Raw genomic sequence first — 23,378 nt, 5'->3', positions numbered from 1 at the left:
AAAATATTTGCATCTTTGATCCTGAAGATCCTGGTAAAGTGGACAATAAGATCTGGCCATAGGGATGATTGGCAAGCAGGGTTTGTAAAGGGAAAAGTAACCTCCCTGAACATCTTCATTATAAAAATCTTGAAGTCTCGAATAGAGTGGAGTAAAGAGAAGAAGAACTTTCTCGCGGTTATAGACAATAACGCAGGCCTTTGAAACCGTCACACGTCCGAAACTATGGAACAAGCTTGGTAAGTGAGTGGGGTTGCCCAAATGAACTCTTGACACTGATTAAAGATCTTTATTCCGATACATCATTAAAAGTGAGGTTGAATGCTTAAGGTTTCCTATTGAGTGAAATTCCAACGAACAAATGATTAAAGAAAGGTTGCCCATTGGCACCTGAGCTATTCAACCTGTTCATATCGGACATAAAACAAGATGTTTGTGACAAGATGAATATTTTGGACACAGTCGTAGGACAATTGCTCTATGCTGACGACGTTGTTCTGGTGGATCAGACACTAGTGGGCCTCCAAAGGCAATTAGATGCATTACAAGCCTACATAGAGTCAAATAGCCTTATAATAAATCCCCACAAATCTAGTATCATGCTCTTTGGAGAATCCATGGGACGAGGAAAAAAAACCCCAAGGCATGGTACCTACTGGGAGAGAAAATCCCAGTAGTGAAGTCATTTACCTATCTTGGAGTCTGCTTAAACACAAGCAAAAGCGACACCGCAAGACTAGAATCCTTGAGAAGGAAAGCAAGGAACTGGCTGGACAGGGCTGATTCTGTGGTTCTTCTATGACCCCTTTGATCTCTTTTCATTTGATGAAAGTGACAGCCATCTTAACCTATTGAGCGGAGACCTCCTTCTCTTTTGGGGCTGAGAACTGGCCAGAAATCGAAAGAATCTTTTGGAAAAAAGTACTTTGCCTCCCAAAAAGTACCCCAAAACAGGAAATTGGTATGGAACCGGGTATAATATCACTCAAGGCCATAGTATCCTGGAAATCTCTCTCACTCTTCAGGAAGTGCATTGAAGATCGGCCGAAGGGAGGATTTGCAGCCCTAAAAAAGGCTTTAAAAGAAAGGTCGGAAATCACACTGTCAGAATGGGAAATTATTTGCAAAGCAATAATATCTGACCTAGGTGTATTGGAACAAACCCACTTACATAACCCTAACAAGGTTAAAAAATATATATATGCAGGATTGGATCGTCACACAAGATGAAAGACAAGCATATAGACTATATGGGAAACCCTTGCAAGAATCGAGAAGCCGAAATTCTTTACCAAAATATCTCCAACTCTTCCCGAACTGGTTCTACAGAGAACAGTTCATGAGATTTCGCTTTAACTTATTTTCCACCAAAGAAATACAGAGGCCAAGGAAAGCAGATGGCAGAACTCTAACATGTAGATTATGCGAAGCAGATCCATCGATTGAATCACTGAAACATCTCGTAATGAATTGCCCAGCAACAAAAGATCGAAGAGCGAAGCACATGAGTGAAGTGATCAACAAGTGCGGATTCAGGTCGGTGGGTGACTGGTGGAAAATACTTAAGTCGGGAGACAGAGTCTCGATTACCTTGGCACTTATCAAACTGCTCATTTAAATGTTTATGAGGATTCACGCTTCAAAAACATGAACACTGGTTTTGGTTGCTGAGAAGAAGGCTGGTTATAAAGGATGCTGGACTGCAGTTCAAATAATTTAGATATAAAGGAAGAAGTGGCTAAAGGTTTTCTATAACGTATAACCATGTAAAGCCAAATAAATAAAAATACTAAATAATAAATCAGTGATAAATTGATCTGCCACAACACAACTTTAGCAGTTCTATAGTAAAACGTATTGTGAGCAACAGATCTTGGTTACCTTTTGCGGGTGGCAGCATTTATACACACCTTGCTAAATATGTGACATTGAGTTCTGGGATAAAAGCAGAAAGCACGTGCTGAACAGGACAGCCTGTTCCATTATTTCCATTATACTGCAATGATATGATCCAGATTCGCCCATCTGCACCAAGCCTAGCTCATGCAGATGATGAGGTAATCAGTGTCAAATTGCTTTCAAAAGCACAATACCCCTTTGAATGCTGCAATACGAGTGCACCGAAATAACTTTTTCTTGCAACAGGAATTTAATTGAAGTTAAAAAAAAACGTGGTCTAAAGGTAGACACATCCACTTCCATGAACATATTGCCTTGCAATTATTGGGATTTTCCGGCTACCCAGAAAGGACACTCTTTAATTTGGTTCACATGGTTGATGCAATGACAGGGAGCTAAGGAATTCAGGTTTTTGGCTGACAGAATGGTTACTTTGCATTTCTGGGATGGCCGGATTCTTGTGGCATTGGTTTCGGAACCGAGATGGCATGACAAAGTGGATGCATGACATATCCATTTTGGTTACAGGTGTGTCAGTCAGTCCAATGTGTCCATGTATGTTTGCGTTGCACTTATTCATGGTACACGCTGCTGCTGCTAGGGGAGTCATGGGAAAAGACATAGCGATGACACGAACATGTGTTTTTATCTCTTAACCTGTTTTCCACATGTTGCACACAGTGGTTTCGGAGAACTGAGAGACTCCTGGGCTTGGCATAAGGTATTCATGGTGTGTCACTCACACCCCATTACGCTTGCATGTTTTGTAACATGACTGCAAGTGTTTTTGTACAACCCAGCTCCGACAAGCTTTGTACTACAGACTGGAAGTCGAAAAGACAAATTAGATCTTGGAGAGGCCATGAACTCCCAAAATGCCAATCACAAATCTCAGCCAATGTAAGCAGACTGCGCTGTAGCACTGCTGCTCTGCTGCTGTCAGTGGGAGCTGAAGAGCACCTGTGGAAGGGAGGCTCGTAATGCAAATTGCATACATGATTTGAAACAGGACAGGGAAGAATCTGCGATTCCTGCGATGATTTCTTTTGAATCTGTTTCTCTGGGGAGGGCGTGGGTGGGAAGAGTGAGGGGGCTAAGTGGATTGGCTATGTGGGATCCCTCCACAGTCCACAAAGTTTCCTCTGTTGCAGTGAGAACTATTCCTAGAAAGAACCAGACGTGGGCTCCAGGTCCATGCATGTGTGGATTAAATGCTTCTGCCCGAACATGGATTTATCCCACTTTCATGCTGTCTCGGCTAAAGGTTTCTGTGATGCAGCTGCCCTTTGGTATCAGCTGTGATCCAAGAATGCTGCAGTGCCCACGATTACACTCAACTCAAGTGCACAGTAACCAGTTGAGCCATGCACAATTATTTATCTTTCTTTAACAGCCGTTTTCAAACATAAAAATGGGGTAGGATTTACAGAGCGAGGAAGAAAAGGAATAAGGATGAATGGTAGGAGGGACAAGGATAGAAGGATGGGGGAAAAGTTGAGAGGAAAGATGGCAGAGAGACAAGATGTAAACAATGTGAGAGAGGAAGGAAAGGATGGAGATGAGAAGATGCCATGAAAGAAAGGGGCGAGAATGGAAGGGGAAGAAACAAAAAAAGAAGGAAAAAAAAAGAGGAAGGGAGAGGGGCAGTTTGAGCACTTGCTGGCGCTGTAGCGATCTATATGTGGTCTGCAGTTAGCAGGTTCAAATCCTGGCATGGCCAACTCAGCCTTTCATTAATCTGCGTTTTATTAATGAGTACCAACTTCATTTGGGAATAATTGTATGTAAATACGTTCTATGTATAGTTCTTTGAAAAAAGTGCTATATAAATAGCAAATCATTATCAAATGCCAGGGAGGGCCATGGCTACCTGGAGTACCTTGGTGGGTCACTCACAAATTAAGTACTCACCAGCTGTTGTTGCTCACGGTGGACCCAGCCAGCACCTCTCAAGTTGGAAACCTGCACGAGCCTATTCTGCCTTTCATCTTTCTGAGGTAGTCCATACAGCGGCCACTATATATTGGAATAATAGCACCTGCGATTACTGCACTTCAAAGCAGGAGGACTCAGGTGCGAGCATAAAGCACACTATATAAGAATGCAAGTTATATGATGGGTGGAAGTGGGAGCCTGAATGCAGTGTGTCTGGTGTGGTCAGATGTATGCATTCTGCTTGCTGTGTTGGTTTTCTCACTGTCCTGCAGGAATGCTGCAGTATGAAGACTCATTTAATTGTGGAATAGTTATAGTTTACATGTCGTATAGATGTCTGTACTGTTATGTTGTGCACTACTAGTTCTTCACTCTGCAGCCGCAGGGATAGCACCTGGAATGTTATCACTGGTTTTCTCAACCGTTTACACAAAACATTACATGCAACAAACACCATTGACCCTCCATAAGTAGCATTTTCTATAGTCGTGAATTGACGCGATTCATGGATGAGAGTTTGAGGTCCACTTTTTTTGAGCTGAGTGGTGAAACACGTTTTTATTAGTTGCCCGGGCATATTTCTTGTCCTACTCCGACCCTGGTGAGCACAAGTGCAGGCTGCACAGGCCCAGGACTCTTCCAGTGGTCTGTGGTTTTGCAGCTGTTTGCCTATACAATATTGTGTCTGTATTTCCCATTATAATGCAAAGGGGGCCGCTTACCCTTTCAGCAGTGTCAACAAAGGATAGCATTGACAGAGTGACATTTTAGACCATTGTTTAACACACTGTAGAAGCAAATAGATGCACCCTTTTCCTACACAACTGAAACCTCTGTCCCTTTTGTTGAGTAAATGCCAATGAAGCACTACGGGGCTGTATATAAGAGCTGCTGGCTCTGTGCTCTTAGAACTGAAACAGGCGTCTAGAACTCCAGCCAACATGGGAAAGGTATAAGGGTGTTTGTGCTAAGTAAATTTTCTAAGTGCCTATTAACATTCGGAAATGTGATGTTGGACTGTCTTGAGTTTCTCACAGCAGTAAAATAGCCAAGTCTTTCTATCATCGCGTTTGCCTGGTGACTTAAGCCTTATGGATGCCGTGTTAACATAATTGTTGATTTCTGTTGAACTGGCATCTAACTCTCGAGTGATATGTATGCTTCATCCTTGTCTTTACACGTACTGCTTTCACATCTTTGTGTAGCTGCATCTACTGCATTTGCTTATGTACATTTGCATTTTGTAAAAGCGGGGATGAGCCCCTGTGACTCTCAACCTTTTTATTTTTGCTATCCCCTTTCTCTTATTTTCATCTGTTCCGTTTGCTCACTGATATGATATCAGAGCAAAATCAATGTAAATGCAGTAGATGAAAATGCCACAGATGTAACGACATGCCACTGCATGTTTGCTTTTAAAAAAATAACTGCATTTCAAAATGCAGAGATCTTAATTATATAAGTCAAACATTAGAGCCTGCTTCCAAATTGATATCAGTTATTGTCTCTGATCTTTATAACCCGTGGCCCCTACGCTCTTGCTTTCTACTTGAGTTCCTCTCTAGCTGGATGTGTATTGGCAACACTAGATATACAAGCTGAATATTAACAATTAATGCCTCAAGACTTTGACATGATTCTGAGCCTTGCCACCCCCAACCACCTTCAGATCACCTTCTACGAGGACAAGAACTTCAAGGGCCGCTCCTACGAGTGCAGCAGCGACAGCGCAGACCTGCAGTCACACGTCAGCCGATGCAACTCCATCAAGGTCGGCACTGGCTCCTGGGTCATCTATGAGAGCGCAAACCACAAGGGCAATCAGTACTTTCTGAAAAAGGGAGACTACCCCGACTTTCAGCACTGGATGGGGGACAATGACTCCATCAGCTCCTGCAGCATGATCCCACGAGTAAGTGCACAAGTGTGCCTCTATTCTAGATGTGAATAACATGATCATTTTTTTTTTTAATTGGTTTATTTAAACCTTAAAAAAAAGCGAACAGACAAAACAATAGAAGAGTAGAACATAAATCCATCTACATCCACAATTCTTCTTGTTTGTCCCAAAATGTCATCAACCTTTAGATACTCATGTTACATCTCTGAATTAACAGGAGTCAGTCATGCCTGTAGTTCTCCAAGGAAATTTATCAAAGCAAATATTAGCTTCCGGTCCACACCGTTGAACATGCAATACCACCATTCGTCAGCACTGATCGTAGGTGGTTTACAGAACCCAATGTCTGAGTGCACAAATTACGCAATTTTGTACAAAATAGAGTCAAGTGCTTCAATGTCTCACTACTTAACACGCAAAACCGGCAGATTGTATCCTCAGTGATTTCAGACCAGAATCCAATGCAATCTTTAGTTGGGAATAAGTTCAGTTTGAACTTCATATATAAGGATCGAGAGTTCAAATTCGGAAACTGTTGTAAATAAGGTTGTAACTTGCCAAATGGTCTTGCTTCAAAGGACGCTTCACTCATCGATTTAGATCTGGCTCTTAAATCGCATGCTTGGCACCAATCAGATCTCCACAGCTGTCTTTTGGATAGATCAGGGTTTTCCAACAATGTGGATATGGAAATATTGTGAGATTTTAAGACTTCCATACATTGGTTTTTCCACAAGTCCAACATCATATTGTTATTAGCTCTGTCAGAGTCTTTTAGAATTTCATACTGTAACGTTGGGTCAGGGATCATGATCTTTCTGAATATGGTTATGTATTCCAACATATTCTCAGAAGATATGAACGAAACTAATACAATGATCACCTCAGGTTGGGAAGGGCAGGCATAATGGAATCTTTCGGCATTTTCCTAAGGGGAGCACCTCTTCCTTTACAAATGTCACTCATACCAACTCATCTAATAGACACAATTGGTTTAACCAGCAATCTTAAAAAGCAATTGCTTTTTACAACATTATAAGCCCCCATTGCTTAAATCTTTCTCACATTGGAAGCTATAGAACCTTTGCTACCATCGCCTTCCGCGGTGGGCTCCTACAGACATCTTCTGACACTTGTATGGTGCCTATACACCAGTGTTTCCAGGCACTGCAAGACAGAAAGGGGGGCAGGCGAGAGCATGGGATATCATAAGAAAAACAGCAACAAGAAAAGATCCTATTGCCTCTAAGGATCCAAAGAACCACGTTCTGGCCAATCGCGGTGCCCTTTTATTCCGTTCATCCATCCAAAATCCCTGCACACCTGTGCCCTTAAATAGGTCAATTCTATTTTATTATTTAGCTGTGGGAATAAACTGTACAATGTCTGTTTCTTTGCTGCTCATTTTAATCCACACTACCTGAGGTAGTGGTCCATATGGCTTTGAAAACCTCTGCACTGTGATTCCAATTAGTCCAGCAAACGTTATCAAAACCTGTATCTTGTGTAAAGTTTGAAAGACAAATATATCATCATTTAAAAGTAATCCCTCAATGTGATTGTATCTGAAAATGTGACCAACACATGTGAAGGTGTTTGCTGAACACCCGTAGGTGCCCCAGAGTTCTAAGAAGAAAGGAGAGTATTGAAATGGTTATTCTGTGTAGACAGTCTTACTGTACCACTGTTCCTGAAGAGAAACATGTTCTCACATTGGGATGAATGATTTCACATTCTGCCTCCGTGATGCTATATTGTGGTAACAGGAGCTACAATGCTTTTCCATCAGCTGATGACGTGATGTTGTAAGTTCTTGAGTTAGCATGATGGTGTCTAATGTGGGTGAATGGTGAACTAGGCACTGTAACAAGCCACCCTATGCCTGAAGCCTCGCCAGATACAGCTGTGATGCCAGATATGTAATTGATGGGTCCTGATAGTCAACAACCCTTTCTTCAGTAATTCCCTTGCATGCTTTAGCTTAAACCTAAGAGCAAGAAAGGTATTCACCCTGCCACGGAAGGGACAAGGAGCAAGGGCTTCTACAAAAATATATGTTGTGTTTCCAGCCAATAATAATAATTAAAACAGAACAAAGCACAGCAACAGGCAATACCAATGGTGTATATCATACCTTTGGGTTATCAGACTATCACGGACATTAGAGCAATACATACATCCAGATAACACTCAGGTGAGCTTACAAATACATAGAGGCAAGCAAGTAGTCTTATAGGGTGGGTCCCCCCAATGGCATGGCCAGCTGACACAAAAGATCTGCACAACACGAACACCCACTTCCGCCACAGGAACCAAACACGAGAGCCAGAAAAAGGAATGTTACCACATATGCAGTGGACGATGTGTCCAAGAAGTCACTACACAACCATTACAGCACTTCTGCAAGGGGACTGGCCATTACTCATATCTAATGGCTCATTTGGTACCATGGACCGAGCTAAGGACTAATTTACAGTGCAATTCCAGTCCCTATGTCATTTTGTCTGGCAACCAGGTGAGTCCTCAGAATAGATGGTTTGCCCAGGGTTGCAAGGGAGTCTACCTTTCTGGTCAAATCAGCTCCCTCATCAGGCAAGGATAAACACAGATTCCCCACACACAAGTGACAGCGTAGAGAGAGGGAGATGTCATTACACAGACAGCAAAAAAACCTTTTGACAGCAATACAAATACGTGAAGAATCCACCAGTGCTGGTCTGGTACAGCAACACTTTAGTCAAGGCAAGCAAGGTGGCCATTAAGAAATCATTCTAGTTTTAGAGAGGCACTATTATGTAACAAGAACATCACGGTAGGGCTTTTCAGCAATGCCACCATATGTGTATTTTGATGGGTTAAAAGAAGTTAGGGTTGGTAGGTTCTGAGAAACTTTTGGAAAATTCATCAAAAACACTAAACAGAAAGCTGTAATATATATAAGTAAATTACTAGTGACCGGCTTCTTAACACAAGCACATTTTGTGTTGGCTGATCACATAATGATGGGCATTTTTGTTAACATTCAAACCAAGGCCACTAATTAGTCTTCCTTATTCGAAAGAAGGACCCATTGTGTTAATCAAATAGGCGTGACACCGGAGGCCGCATCACAAGTTTGTGTTGTTAAAGCCACTTTGTCTGGTAGATCTACTGTCAGATTATGAGTGGTGATAAGGCACTATTGATACCAATTTTGGAGTCTATAAGACTCCATGATCACTTTGGAGGATTTACTCTCTGTAGTCATTTTGCAGCTGTAAAACATCTGTGGAAGTCTATTGGAAGAATTACCACCAGCTCGTTGATGAAGGAAACTCCTCCACTTCAACACCAATCTCTGAATTTGCCGGCGCAGTAAAATTTGCAGTAATTCTGTTACTGAAAAAAGTGTCTGTAATGCAATTACCACAACTTTCTTGCTGCACCACCAAACTAATAATACCGTCAATGTGTTTATAAATAAGGATTCATACTCACTAAACTGAGCTTTGCAGACAAGAAACTATAAAAGTATATACTAGACATCACGTAATGATTTTTTGTGTATGTTCGTTCAACATGACAACTGAATAAACAGGTAACGATACATATGACTTTGAAAATTGCGAGTCTTTCTTTATTCCTAATATCTGTTTCGTGTTATCCTCCTAGTACCGTGGCTCCTTCAGGATCAGGATCTACGAGAGAGAGGACTTCAGAGGCCAGATGAGGGAGTTCACTGAGGACTGTCCTCATGTCTACGAAGAGTTCAACTACCACGACATCCACTCCTGCAATGTGCTTGAGGGGCACTGGATCTTCTATGAAGAGCCCAACTACAGAGGACGCCAGTACTACCTGAGACCCGGGGAGTACAGGAGATATATGGACTGGGGAGCCATGAACTCCAGGGTTGGGTCTTTTAGACAAGCCAGGGACGTCTAATTACTGTGTAATTATTGCTGGAAATGTACTAGAAGTTTAATAAAGTATTTTGAACATTTGCATATCCTTTCATAATTCCCAAACCAAGACTATATAAGAGATGTGTTAATAAAATAAGGGAAACAATATCTTTAAAGAAAAAAAGGTTGTTTTAGTTATCGATCATAAATAGGGGTGCTGCTTGGGATAATAGCGATGCAGATACTACTTACAAGTGAACACACAACACAACCATGGTAGGCCTTGGGCATTGCCACCATATTCCAGGACACCCTCATAAGTCCTGCTACTGACCTTTTTGTCCAGATATGCCATATTATTCTTGAATGGGATGGTAATACATTCCTATGCCTGATGTATCATTGAGTGCTAGTTATAGCCATAATATAATAGTTACTGACACACATGGCCTGATATTGCCATTATATGCCAAGCATAGCCTCATATTTCCTAGGACGGCCTCATACGCCAGGTATAGTTGTCATGATAGATTGAGACTGAAATAGCCAGGCAGTACAACCATTTGCTTAGTGCAGTCCCATAGGCTTATGTACTAGCATTTTAAGTCATTCCTTATTGCCATATTTGCCTGGTAAGGTGATCAAATGCTAGTTATAGTCTGCCATGCCCAGTTTCTGCTACCTTATTTCTAGAATCACCTAATAGCCAGTTATACTCATAATTTGCTAGCTACAGCCTTATATTCCCAGATACTGCCATACTTTGCTCACTGCCGCTCCCCTTTTCTACTTTGTCCCTTCACCTCTCATATGCAACTTCTCACTAATCCCCCTTTTGACCCACTGCAATGGGGCAGTAAAGCAGGAATGGTGTAGGCCTAGGAATGGAACAGATTTTCAAGTGCTGGTGGACCCACTAACCCTTCTCCCATTGCCAATTACAGTGCCACTCATTGCTTTTCAGTTATGAATCAGCCACCCTAAGGGGGGGCGAATGTGCCCAGTCATTGTGTTGACCAGAATCCCAAACTATGCCTCACTAATGTCTATTAATGCCCAAACATGTCTGTGATTGCCTATGGTCTCAAGTACAAAGAATGCTTAACTGACACTTTTTAAGAACAAGATGAACACTTCTTTGAAGCCAGAGCAAGCTTTTTTCATTTGAAGCATAGAGCAGTTAACTATAGTTGATTGGAAGATCTAATCCATGAAGAGTGACACCAAGAAACCATTCTGCTTTAAGAAAACATATGCATTGATCATAGAAAAGCCTTATGTATTACATGGGGATCCAAACTTGATTTTTGGTCAAGCTGGACCAAAGCAGGAGACTGGTGAATCAGCTTCCTGGCTCCAGCAGTAAGAAGGTCTGATTACTTCTGGTTCTTTAGTATCACTGGACCAGACAAAGAGATAGTTGCTAAGATGTATTTCTCGAATTTGGCCTGGTGGACAGATTTTAGGAGGCCACCCTAATTATAGTGAACAGGGGACTGTGAGAGGTTAGCCAAAACACAATCAGAGTAGCAATGGTTCCTTCTATTCTACCTGTATCTGTATGCCCAGCACAGCTAGCTCATCCCATCACGGCAAGGAGGATTCTTAATTAGCAAGAAATATCTGTGCCGAATACATCCTTCCCTTGAACTCTATCACCGGCTCAAATATTCCCAAAAGATCTACTTCCACTTCACCATAAGCATATGGCGTGATGTCATGCTCCTTCAGCTCACTTAGACCTCTATCAAATGTTTCTGTGCAAGTCATGGCTGATACTATAGTCCATGGAGACCCACTTTCCACCTTTATTGACATGACCTTGTCATTCACCGTAAGTCTGTCTATATGGCCCTTCCTCTCCCTAAAACTGCCATTATTTCAAACACGTGCCTCCTCTGGTTTTGCCCCGTGTTTTGTGTCTCCTGTTCCTGCCTCTCATTAGTTGCAATATATTCAACATTATTGACTGTAGATTCCTTGCACATGCATGCAAAGTGCTCCCTCCTTTTACATTTGCAAGGACGCAGTCTTCACTGGACACACTTGATTCGTTGCTAGAAGCCTATTACTTCCACATCTAAAACATTTCATTTACCTCGCTCCCTAATGTTCTTCCTGGTAGAACCTTTGAGAGCACATTCTGTGGCACCCTCCTGTTAATTATTTTCACCGTTCATGTGTCGTATGTACTTGGCCAGGTGTTCAACACTTCTAGCCACTTCCACCGCTTTCTCAAGTGTCATGTCCTTAAGCAGCAGTTTTTCTTGCACTCTTGGGATGTCAGTGCACCTCACCAGCTGATCCCTAATGAGCGAATTGGAAAGAGACCCAAACTCAGAAGTGTGACTTAAAGTCCTGAGGGTGTCAATATCACTCTTTACTGGCTCGTGTAGCCCCTATGTCCTTTGGAAAAACTTGTGTCCCCCAATGTTTGAGTTTTTCTTTGGCTTAAAGCGATTTAGCAGTTTCTTGACTTGCCCCATATCTACCAGTTCTGGGAGTCCATCACACACGCTGTGTTCCTCCAGCTACAAGTTGTGCAGGGGTACTGCCTATTTCCTCACAGAGGTACATTTTTCACCCCCCTATAGCCACCAAATATATGTTAAACAACTTCCATCTCTCACAATGGAGTAGTGGGGTTCTTGGTTGAGCCAGAAACTGGGACGGAGGGGCCATACTTGCAGCTTGCATGGTGGATATGGCTTGTGGTCTGTTACCACTAGACAGTTACAGTACAAATGTTGTAGTGTTTACCCGCTTAACTATTGGGTTGTGGTAATGTTTGTTTACTGTTCACTCACAATTGTTCCGGTGTTAAACATTTTTAAGATCTTTTTAACACCTGTGTCGTTTTAAGTGCACTTTAAGTGTATTCTGAACTTCATCACCCCCCTATCCTTTTTAGGGCAATCCGTTCATCTGAGGTCTGTGCCCAGGAAAAGCTGCACTCATTTTAGTATTGCACACCAAACCCCGAGCACACTTCCAATCAGTTGCTAGGCAATGAGGAAGTACTGACGTCAGTGCGCGGACAACGCACTGCTTGGTGATGTCACAGGCTCAAGGACTTCTTAAACCATTAGGCGCTTAGAGAACGCAGAAGGGAGCGCTCATGCCAGGCATGCAATGCGGGCCAGCGCCTCTCCACCAGCCCTTCCTCTGCCCCCGCTGGCACTACCACACACCATTCTGATTGCTGCAGGCAAATGGCAGTCACAGGGTGCTGTGAAGATATGACATTCCTCTCCTCGGGCTCATGTCCGCACCGCAAGTGACGCCAGGTGACCAGGCAGGGGGTGCAGGTGGTGGTTTCCCCCCTCACAGTGTCCACCTCGTTTCCACTATTATGAAGTGCGTCACAGGCACTGGGAGGCAAGACACTTAATTCTTGTTCACTTGCAGGATGGAGGAACATCACCTTCAACATCTCCAACTGTCACTGCCACCAGTTCCAGAGCAGCACAATCTACATTCTGCTGTAACTGGTGACATCACAACAGCAACCCTTTTTGGAGAAGAAATGCAGAATCCACCAATGCAGCACCCTTGAAGACACTTCAGAGTTCGGAGGAATGCAAGTGCCAGCAAAGGTCCCCACACGTAGGCGACGACAGTCATGCTTTCAGTCACGGTCTCAACAACTGCTCCAGGACAATTTCCCGTGAAGGGGGCGAGCTGAAATGTGGGAAGAAGGCTACTATTGGCACATGCTGGCGATCACCAAAGTTCCAGTTTCAAACAAGGAACAGCAACACTTCTGGTGAGGTAGCCCACTATAGAGCTGGTCAGTCAACCAGGCAGTCCAGGGACACTTCCAAAGGCTCTGAAGGGCTGGAGTCTCGAGAAGGCTTTGAGACTAGATGGTTCAACTAGTCCAAGAGCCGAAGCACTGCTCAATGTCTTCAGAGATCAGGCAGAACAACAGGACTTCACTGGGCTGGCTACTGAAGGGATGCTGGACCACTTCAGGAGTTGTCTTCGGATCTTCAATGGGCTGATTTTCTATGAGGGATTCTTGGCTCCAACGCAGATTTTAAGAAATGGTTGGAGAGGTCCTCTCCAAGCCCACCAATAGTAAGAATCTGCACCATTCAAACAGCCAGCAGTTGTCCATTCAGAGACCACTGCTGGTTTCACACTTGCCCCACACCCAGGCTTTCTGGAATGGACTGGAACTATGTCATGTTACATAGAAAGCGTAAACGTACACCCAAGGCCATCTTGGTGCTATAGGACCCAGCAGAACAGACTAAATCTAGGGAGAACTTTAAAAGAGCAAGGTCATCCGAGATTTCCAAAAGGAGAGGTGATTGTCAGTGTCCCAGAGTGGATGATGGAGAGAATTCCAGAGTTTAACAGCGGCCAATGAGAAGGCACGACCGCCTACATGGTACATTATAAAATGGGGCACTTGAATAAGAAGAGCCACCTCAGAGTGGAGAGACCACCTAGGGACATAAAGGCAACATTTGTATTGCAATAATTCAGCTCCAATTCCATAAAAAGCGTGATGAACTAAGCACATTGACTTGAATTGAAACCACTTAGATATGGGAAGCCAGTGAAGATGGCGAAGGACAGGAGAAATATGTTATCTAAATGATGATTTTGTTACAAATCCAGCTGTCGAATTCTGCATAAATTGCAAACTATGGATCACATAAGCAGACTGAGCTAGAAATAAAGAGTTGCAATAGTCAGCTGTACTCATAACCAATGAAGTCAACACAGGAGCATGTAACTTTGAAGGAAGATAGTGCAAATCTTTCTGCAGTACTTTTAATTTAAATTGTCCAGCTTGACAGATAGAAGAGATCTGAGCTTCATTTGACAGAGAAGTGAATATCTATACACCTAGGTCCTTAACTACCGAAAACAGAAAACGAAGAAAAGTGCAATGAGTAGAAGGCCAAAATGCCAGAGTGCATAGAAAAGAAGCAGAAGAGAGGCCAACACTCAGTACCTCTGTCTTGTCCCCATTCAGCTTCAACCAGTTGTCACTCATCCAACCACCCACCTCCTGCAAGCAACTCCTTACCTGAGATGCAGTGTCAGGCTGAGATGGACTAATCCACACAATGATCTGTGTATTATCAGCATAGGAGTAGCAATGGAGGCCATGGGAGTGGATGACCTCAACTAAAGGTTGGATGTACACATTAAATGAAATGGGTACAAGGTGGAGGGAGCCATGTGGGACCCACACGATAAAGAAACAGGCTCTGAGCAAAAAGGGGAAAGTGAAAGAGATTGAGCCCGTTCAGTCAAGAACGACTAAAACCAGGATAACACGTGGCCGGATAGACCCACTCCGGCAAGATGGCCAAGCAGAATGGACTGGTCGACGAAATCAAATGCAGCTGACAAATCTAATAATATCAGTCAGTCAAACTGCTTTTATTCGTTTTTTGATCACATAAAAAAAATCAAACAGTATGACTAGAAATGTAAATTTTTCATAAAGCAAGAGCATAGTATAAATTCATAAAATAGCAAACCACATCTGGATAAAATGTATGAATAAGAACAATAAAAAGAGATAACATCACATTCACAGCCTGTTAATCAATGGCTATATGTCTAATAGACTGTTGTTTTGAGGCCCTGTTGCGCTGTATCCACACCCTGTGAATATAGCGGGCAATTGCATAGGCCACATTTGAACACAAATACTGGTTTAGAACGTCAAAGCAGGCCCCACATGACAGATGCCGGCATCCTGTAAAATTTGTCTCAAATGCAAACGTCTCAACCAAGTATTTTCACCACAGATTAACAAAAAATGCAGCATTGTTTTGTTTGTGGACTTGCATAGAGGACATATAGCAGAATCAGAGTTCTTCCATGCAGACGTGAAAGAGGCTACAGGCAAAATGGCAAGTCTAAACCTCAGGTGGAAAGACTTCTCAAAGGGAGGATGAACTATGTTCAAGTAGTCTTTAAAACCAGGCTTCATATTAAATTCAAAATAGTTTGGGTCCCACTTCAATTTGGCCGCATCAACGACCAAGGACTCATAGGCTCTAGTTTTTACAGTTGAGTTTAAACCATTTTTTTTACTGGACCAAAACATCTTGTGGATTATTCCATAAGTCAATCCTATCCAATTAGGAAAGGATTGACTTGGCATGTGAGAACCAATTTAGGCTCTACCCCCCATCTAGGCTCATAATATTGAGTAGGGCATCACAATGTTTTTCCAAACATTCAGTAGTCCAAACTCTAACCCAATAAAGAACTGGTTTAGTTGATAATTGAGCCTCTACTGGGACACAATCAAGCTCCAAATAGAGTAAGGCAGTTGGCGTACTTGTGGGAAGAAGCAGCAGTTTCTTTAGAAAAGTGTTTTTACGTATAGATTGCGATAAACATCAGTGCATCATCCACATGAGATACAAGCACACTCTCTGTGATGCGGCCGGAGTGAAATCTAGAGTGAAAAGGATCAAAGAATGTAGAATTTTCACAAATGAACAAATCAGCGTAGAAATCAAGGACTCCAAAAGTATTCATACGGAGCGGTAGTAATGATATAGGTCACAAATTTGCCTGAATAGATGGGTCTAAGGAGGGTTTTTTCAAGAGAGGGATAACTAATGCATGTTTTAATTCCGCGGGGATAATCCCAGAAAAACATGAATGGATTACTGCCTGAGCTACCCAAAGAGCAATATCAGGCATAATATTCTTCAAAATGCCTTAAGGAATAGGGCAAGAGGTGAGGCAGATTTTATTTTCCTTGAGGCCTGAACTAAGTCATCTGGAGAAAAGTAAGGGAAAGTGGTCCAGGAACGGGTGGATACAGCCGTCAGAGTAGATGAGTCAGATTTTTCAGACTGCAAGCCAGATTTTATCTTGAATATTCATAATCTTTTGCATGCATTTTTTTATAATGAGTCACATAGCTGCTTTGAAGGGACAACCACTGTTTGAGACATAGATGAAAGGGAACGTATTAGACCAAACTCCATTTTAGGCCTATTTAGGGCTGATTCCACTCTATTGGTATAATAAATCCGCTTATCCTCTTTGATAGCATTATGATATTTAGCCGTCGAGTCTCGTTTGACGTAGTCGAAGTTTATCTAACTGACAGTATGTTTTCCGCCACTGCTGTTCTACCTGCATACGTTCAAGATGGAGTAACGTGAGGCTCTCACTGAACCAGGGTTCAGACAGCTGACCCCGTTGTCTACAACTCTTAAGTGGGGCAAGGTGATCAGCAGTGGTGACAAAGATCTGAGCCAGGTAGATAAGTCAGTGTGTTGAACAGAAGCACAGGCGGCATCAATTGAGGCAGAAATTTCAGCAGCAGGAGCTAGCTGCTAAGTTGCGCTTCATAACATTAAGCAGTTTAGGAGCACTAACAGAAAGCTTCAGCCTAATCGCAAATGGAATAACAAAATGATCTGTCCAGGTGGCTGGGAGAGCAAGACAAACTGTTGTCAAAAGAATAGATGCAAAACCCATATCAAGTGTATTGCCCAAATTATGTGTAGGCTTGTGGACTAGTTGTTGATGTACAAGATCGGCCAATGCAGCAGAAAGTTGAATAGCAGATTTATCACTAGCATCATTAAATGTATAATTAAAATCATCAACTATTAATAAATTGGAGAATTTCATATACAAATCAGCAGCTAATTCTGAAAAAGACATTTATTTCGCATACACAGTAAATACGAATCTGCTCACCAAAAAGATTGCAAAAACAGTAAAACTGTAACTTCAGCCACCGGTTAGTCTTTTATGCACATATAAAAGTAACCAAACATCCCAGGTGTAAAAAGCAAGGGGTGTACAAAAAAGTCCACATTGCACTGAACTCTAAGCTGCTGTGCACAATGTTAAAAAGGTCAAGAATTAAAAAGGGAATCAAAGATTCCCAGTACTGATCCTTGGTAGGACCGATCAGTTTCCCCATAACAATGAGCAAACAGCAAGAGAAGTGAAGTTGAAGCCTTTATCTCCCTTTAAAAAGGCAGGAAAGAATCAATAAAAAACAGAGTGAAAAGAATGGGGTTACATAGGAAACTGTGAAGGGAAAGTTGCAAAAAGAAAATCGTTCCTAACAATAGTCAACAGTAATGTGTATTGCAGAACTGTAATCAAATGACAATCATAGGGTTTGAAAAAGTGTGTTTTTAATTTGGACAGGGGAAGCCTCCCTGTAACACCCCTAGAATACAAAACACATGGATTTGATACAATGGGCCACATTACGAGGTGGGCGGTAAGGGATACTGGGCACCGTTAAGGAGACTGGTGCCGGTAATCCCTTACCGCCCAATTCCAAAGTCCCTTAGTGGGAACCGCAAAGGACGTGTGGTCTGACCACATGTTCTTTACGGGACCCGTTAAGGGACCTTGGAGCTAATAACAGTCCCGCAATTAGCGGGCCCGTTATTAGTGCCTTCCCATTGAGCCCTATGGGGGTTCAAATGGAAATGGGGGATGGCATTTGGAATGGGGACTTACCGGGTCTGCCTGTGGCGGAATGTCCCGGTAAGTCCCCTCTTCACCACACCGGACCCGGACACGATTTTGGAGGCAGCCATGGCGCTAATAGCACCATGGCTACTTCCAAACTCGGAATGAGGCACAATGTCTAGCTGATAAACTACTGGAAACTCATGCTTCATCCAGACACCAATATTTGTAATTGTTTTAGAAGGCCCTTGTTAGGACCTTAATGTTGATTGAGAAAATTCAGCTTTCCACATATTTTCATTCTTTTCCTATATAACAATGACTTCTGCATCATCGTTCTCAAGCTTTGAGAAATGTACTGCCATCCAATAATTAAGGTTGTTAAACATCATAGGTTTTTAGAGGTTGTAGCAGGGTAGTTGTCTAGCCTTAACATGATTTGGATTAATCTGTATAGGAGAAGATGCTGAACAAACCTGTACAAATAATACAACATATAGGTTCAACAGAGACTTTAAATATGATCAGAAAAGGGATATATCATCAAGTAGAAACAGAGGCTAGTTGTTTTTTGTTTCATTGGAGACTATGCAAAGCAGAACTCAAAGTGTCATTCACAGAAGTGCAATGTATCTATGACATCACCTAGCAAGTCCCAATCAGACCAAATTTGATGTGGAAAAGCACTACTTCTCTTGGTTGTCATGGACACTAAGCTACATGATTTAAGATGAGGCACAACCAGTGGTCGAAGTGGGTGGGAGCGGTGCTCCTCTACTTTTATGAAGAACATCTGTAGCCGTCGATTGTCTGTAGGTTAAAGAGGCTCCACAACGTTTAGATTCAAGAAATGTGTTAAGTTGTTGGAATCGTCTTAGACAATATTTCCTCCCTAAACGGATTGCCCATTCTATGGGCGGTCTGGCAGCTTCCAGATACAGGAGGAAATAACCACAGAGACATTTCAGAAGTATAGAAAAGAGGCTGAATGCCATTTGAACTAATACCTTGAGAGAGGCTGAATATTGTAGCCTTATAGAAGGAGGGAAGCAGCATTATCATGCGATAATCGCCTGCCCCGAAGTTATGGCCCGAAGTGAAGCCAAGCTGAAGCTAAGGGTCATAGGTTGGGTAAGGGGCATTATCCCAAGTGATAATGTCCCCTCCTGAGGTCTGTAAGGCTATTTGCATATAGTGGTAATAGCAATGTATGTTTTGGTGGTGAAGTGAAACATTTTAGTTTAACATTGAGTCAAGTAAGTATACAAACGTAGTTAGTAAATTATCTGTGATTTATTTTTCAGTATTTCAATAATATGGTCAGCCAGACAGATACTTTATTCTGGCTCAGTGCCACAAAAGCCAGGTACAATGAAACACAATACAGTCACATAGAAATACATAAGAAATACAAAATATATTGTAGACAAAGCGTTAAAATCAAGTTCCCCACATTATAGAAAAGTGCAAGTGCATGACATGACCACTTAGAATTCTAGTATTTTTATTGGCACAGTATGCAATTCAGTATTACATATGATCAAGAAGCATGCTTTAAAAATGCAATCCTTTTTAGCCAAGACCTGTGAACATATTTAGCAACAGCAAAGACATTTGGTCTGTCATCAGATCTCCTGCAGAGTGTCATTGCTTTTTTTTAGGAATCTAGTCCCAAACCACAGAAATCTAGGCATCAGATACATCTTTCTGTATGACAAATACAAAGGACATACCAAAAGGAAATGCTCAGAAGTTTCAACACTCTCCCGGCAAAATGGGTAGTTATCTGATTCACTGTAGTTCCATGCATTCCATACTGCTGTGACAGGTAGGATACTGAACCGCACCTTAGTATACTATGAGCGCAGTAACCTAGGCCTCATAACATCCAAGTAAAGAGGAGAGGTAAATACAGAGCTCAAACAATCAAGATCTACTTTCTGCAGATAGTCTACTTTGATAAGTTGTTTGGCGTTTTCCAGCAATATCGGCAGGTGATTGACAAAGGTCACTGTAGCCAATCTCACATAACCAGCCTTTGACATATGAGAACCACTTCAGGGGTATACTGTCTGCAGCAGCTTCCCAGAACCTATCTATGTCCATGCTACTCCACAGTCTGATACAATAAAAGACAGCTGTGAGATTCACTATAGGCCTTAAAGCTGGTAATCCTGTCTCTTCATGGATCAGACTTGTGGAAGTCCCACACAGTAACCCTAGATTTTGATTTAGAAAGCTGTTCTCCATTGGCCCATGTTAGCTACAATTTGAATAGCCCTACAGCGTGGCACCTTACAAGGCAGTCTGCCTAGCTTGGGCCTTGTATACTTTTAGATGAGGGGCCAACGTGCCATCGCCATAATCATAAGAAAACTTGGTAATACCCCCATTACATCTCTGGAGAAAGCCTTCTGACTTAGCAAATTGTAAGTCCCATCTACAGGAAGCAGCAAACCTGACTTGTCCCCAGCACCCAGGTAGCTCTTCCAACTGCAGCTCCCGGAACCTCTTGGAAGGAGCCCTCCATAATATGCATGCATTCCACTACTCACTCATGACCTCACAGCAACAGAGCTGACACACACATTGGGAAGGGAAGGGGTCCAAGACACTACACACCTCCCTTCCTTACACAACAAAAACCTACACAGGAATAGGGGAAAGGGAAAAGGACCAGATACCACACACCTCCCTATCAACCAAACACAGAACCAAGAGTGATCATATCAAAGTCGGACAGAAAGATGGAGAACAAAAGCACAGCAGACGCACTGCTATCTACTAAGAGGTGAGGGACAGCTAGAACCAACGCCCGAACCGGATACAAAGAACAGGGACCAAATAGACAGATGACCCATACAGACTCAATTACAGGAGAGAAAACACTCACTATCAGGACCAACACTCTCATACAGGAGGACAAACAACATACAACACAACTCTCTCTCAACATACACACAACCTGACTAGCCAAAATGGAAGCCAAGTTAAGTAGATACCCATATTACAGCAGCATATACCATATCCATGTATGTATGCATTTACTCATGGCATTTTAAAACCTTTCACTTATTTTATTAAATGAAGGATATCAACATAGCAGCAGCATAACCCATATCGATGAGTATATGCACTGACTCGTGCCATTTTTAAACACCATACGATTACAACGTTAAAAAGAGAAAAGCAACATCGCAGCAGCATACTATATATAAATGCTTGTAAGCACTTACTTGTGTAATTGTTAACACCATTCACTTACATTGTAAAACAAATGGAGGTTATAAACACAGCAGCAGCATATACTTGTGTGTATGCACTGACTCATGCCATATTTAAATTTCATTCACTCATGTAGTTAAACGAAATCTATAAACACTGCAGCAGCATATCCCACATACAGATGTGTGTATGCACTGACTGGTGTCATTCTCAAATCACCTACATTATTCATCACAGCAGCATACACCATACCAATGCATGTATGCACTGCCTCATGTTAAGAACAAAAGGCACCCAAGTGTGTGACCTTTGTCGCATTAATGACTTATCACATTCAATACTTGGTAAAAAACCTTTATTTTTATTTTTAATGTGACATGTGTAATGCATACTCATCCTCAATCACTTCAACAGCTGGATGACCCTTCCAAACTGTCCCACAGGTGAACATTAGTCAAATTATTACAGTTAAACTATTTAAAAGGTAGAATAAATGCACACAGATAATATTGAGAGTAGACATATAGGGCTAAGAGTCCTTGTCATATTCCATGACCCAAAAGCTGAATAGCCTCACACGGTTATGGCAAGCATGCTAACATCCAACCTGCAACAGATGTTTGCAGTATCCATATGTTAAATGTGCTTCCCAAAATCAGTATTTTTTTTTAAAAAAACGTCCCATGTGAAACGAAATTCATCAGTATTTTTAAAGAACAATTGCCCATCAATTTTTACTTAAGCAGATTCAAATAATGACATATGTTCCCTCTATTGAAAAAAATTAAAAATGTTCCCTCTAATCAGTCGCCCATGATAGGCAGGTTATTTCAGACATGTTCAACCGAAAAGAGGATAGCCCTGAATGTGTTTTGCTACAGTACCATATGTCCAAGACGGTAGTAGATCGCGTGACCGTCAGCCAAGCAAAACTAACACATCCTCATGGTGACACTTCACGCAGGAAGTATATGTCACTGCGTAACGCTCCCAGACATCAATTAAGACTTCTGCATAAGCTCAGGAAAACGCGAGCACACACTCCACGTTGCAGAGGGTCTGACTCAGGGACGTCATTTAGTGGTCGCCAGAGGTTGCAGCTGCGACCTCTGAGGTCTCCCTTACGACCTCTGTGATCTCCCTCGCGACCTCTAAAAAAAAAAAAAAGTTTGGTGTAATGCAAGCTCCTGGGCTGTGGCCAGCACCATGTGGCTCTTTACTTCTGGAGTGGCTGGCTTTCTTGTTCAAGTCCCTTAAAAAAAGAAGAAATATAAGAACAGGAGTGCCACAAGTTTAACACTTTCAGCACTGACCCCAAATAAGAAACAATAGGAATACCAAATAATATGTCTTTCTGAAACCTCTATACAATTGCTAGACTCATTAAAGGTTTATTTCAGGCACATTTCAGGGGGTGAATCACTGATTTAGTCTGTTCTTAAATGCCTCAACTCAGTCTTTCCTCCTTCTGAGGTCGATAAATGAGTGGTATTGGGTGTATATTTTTTTCTATATAAAACCCTTAAGCGTGAATGCTATATAATAACACATCATTATCATTTGGTCATGGATGTCTGCTTGCATTCACAGTAATTTGGTAATATAGTCCTATACACACTGATCTTAACGATACATATGGCGATCCATTCTTGTATGAAATGTACATCACATTATAGTGATATCATAACCATATTGATCGTAGTGTACAATGCTATGAGATGCCACTTCCTGTTTTGTCAACGGGTGAAAGGCTGTGTTCCATCGCTTCCCGCAATATCACTTCGGGCTGGGGTCAAATGACATCACTTCCTGTGATGTCATCAGGGGGTCAAGGGTCGTGTGATGTCACTTCCGCTACCCCTGGCATTTTGGTGAAATGACGTCCCTGGGGACTGTTTCCTTTCGCTCCTACTAATGTCGGATCAATGATGGCTCTGCATTCCTCCAACAGCTCCCATGGAATGCAGAGAGCGCAACGAAAGCGCCAATGTCAGAAACCGCAGCACGGCCCAAATGCCATTCAATACCATTCAAGCAGAATATCACAAAGGAAATTCCATCCATTAGCAACACCACACGGATGATCATGGCGTCATCAT

At 42.2% G+C, this 23,378-nt stretch overlaps 1 protein-coding gene across 1 annotated transcript; it reads left to right on the top strand.

Moving 5' to 3' along the window:
• Window positions 1-4,775: 4,775 nt before the first annotated feature.
• Window positions 4,776-9,658, top strand: LOC138487385 (gamma-crystallin-1-like). The gene is made up of 3 exons (XM_069613957.1): window positions 4,776-4,784; window positions 5,504-5,746; window positions 9,386-9,658. Exons 1-3 carry the CDS (start codon window positions 4,776-4,778, stop codon window positions 9,656-9,658), a joined length of 525 nt encoding a protein of 174 aa, XP_069470058.1.
• The last annotated feature ends 13,720 nt before the right edge of the window (window positions 9,659-23,378 follow it).

The sequence above is a fragment of the Ambystoma mexicanum genome, chromosome 9, assembly GCF_040938575.1.
Source record: "Ambystoma mexicanum isolate Mex_15411 chromosome 9, UKY_AmexF1_1, whole genome shotgun sequence".
In the NCBI taxonomy this organism is placed as follows: domain Eukaryota; kingdom Metazoa; phylum Chordata; class Amphibia; order Caudata; family Ambystomatidae; genus Ambystoma; species Ambystoma mexicanum.
The sequence above is the reverse complement of the archived record's forward strand: the minus strand, read 5'-3'. Positions and strand labels throughout refer to the sequence as shown.

Coding starts and splice junctions, on each gene's coding strand:
- LOC138487385 (XM_069613957.1), top strand. Junction 5,747..9,385: donor CCTGCAGCATGATCCCACGA/GTAAGTGCACAA, acceptor TTATCCTCCTAG/TACCGTGGCTCCTTCAGGAT.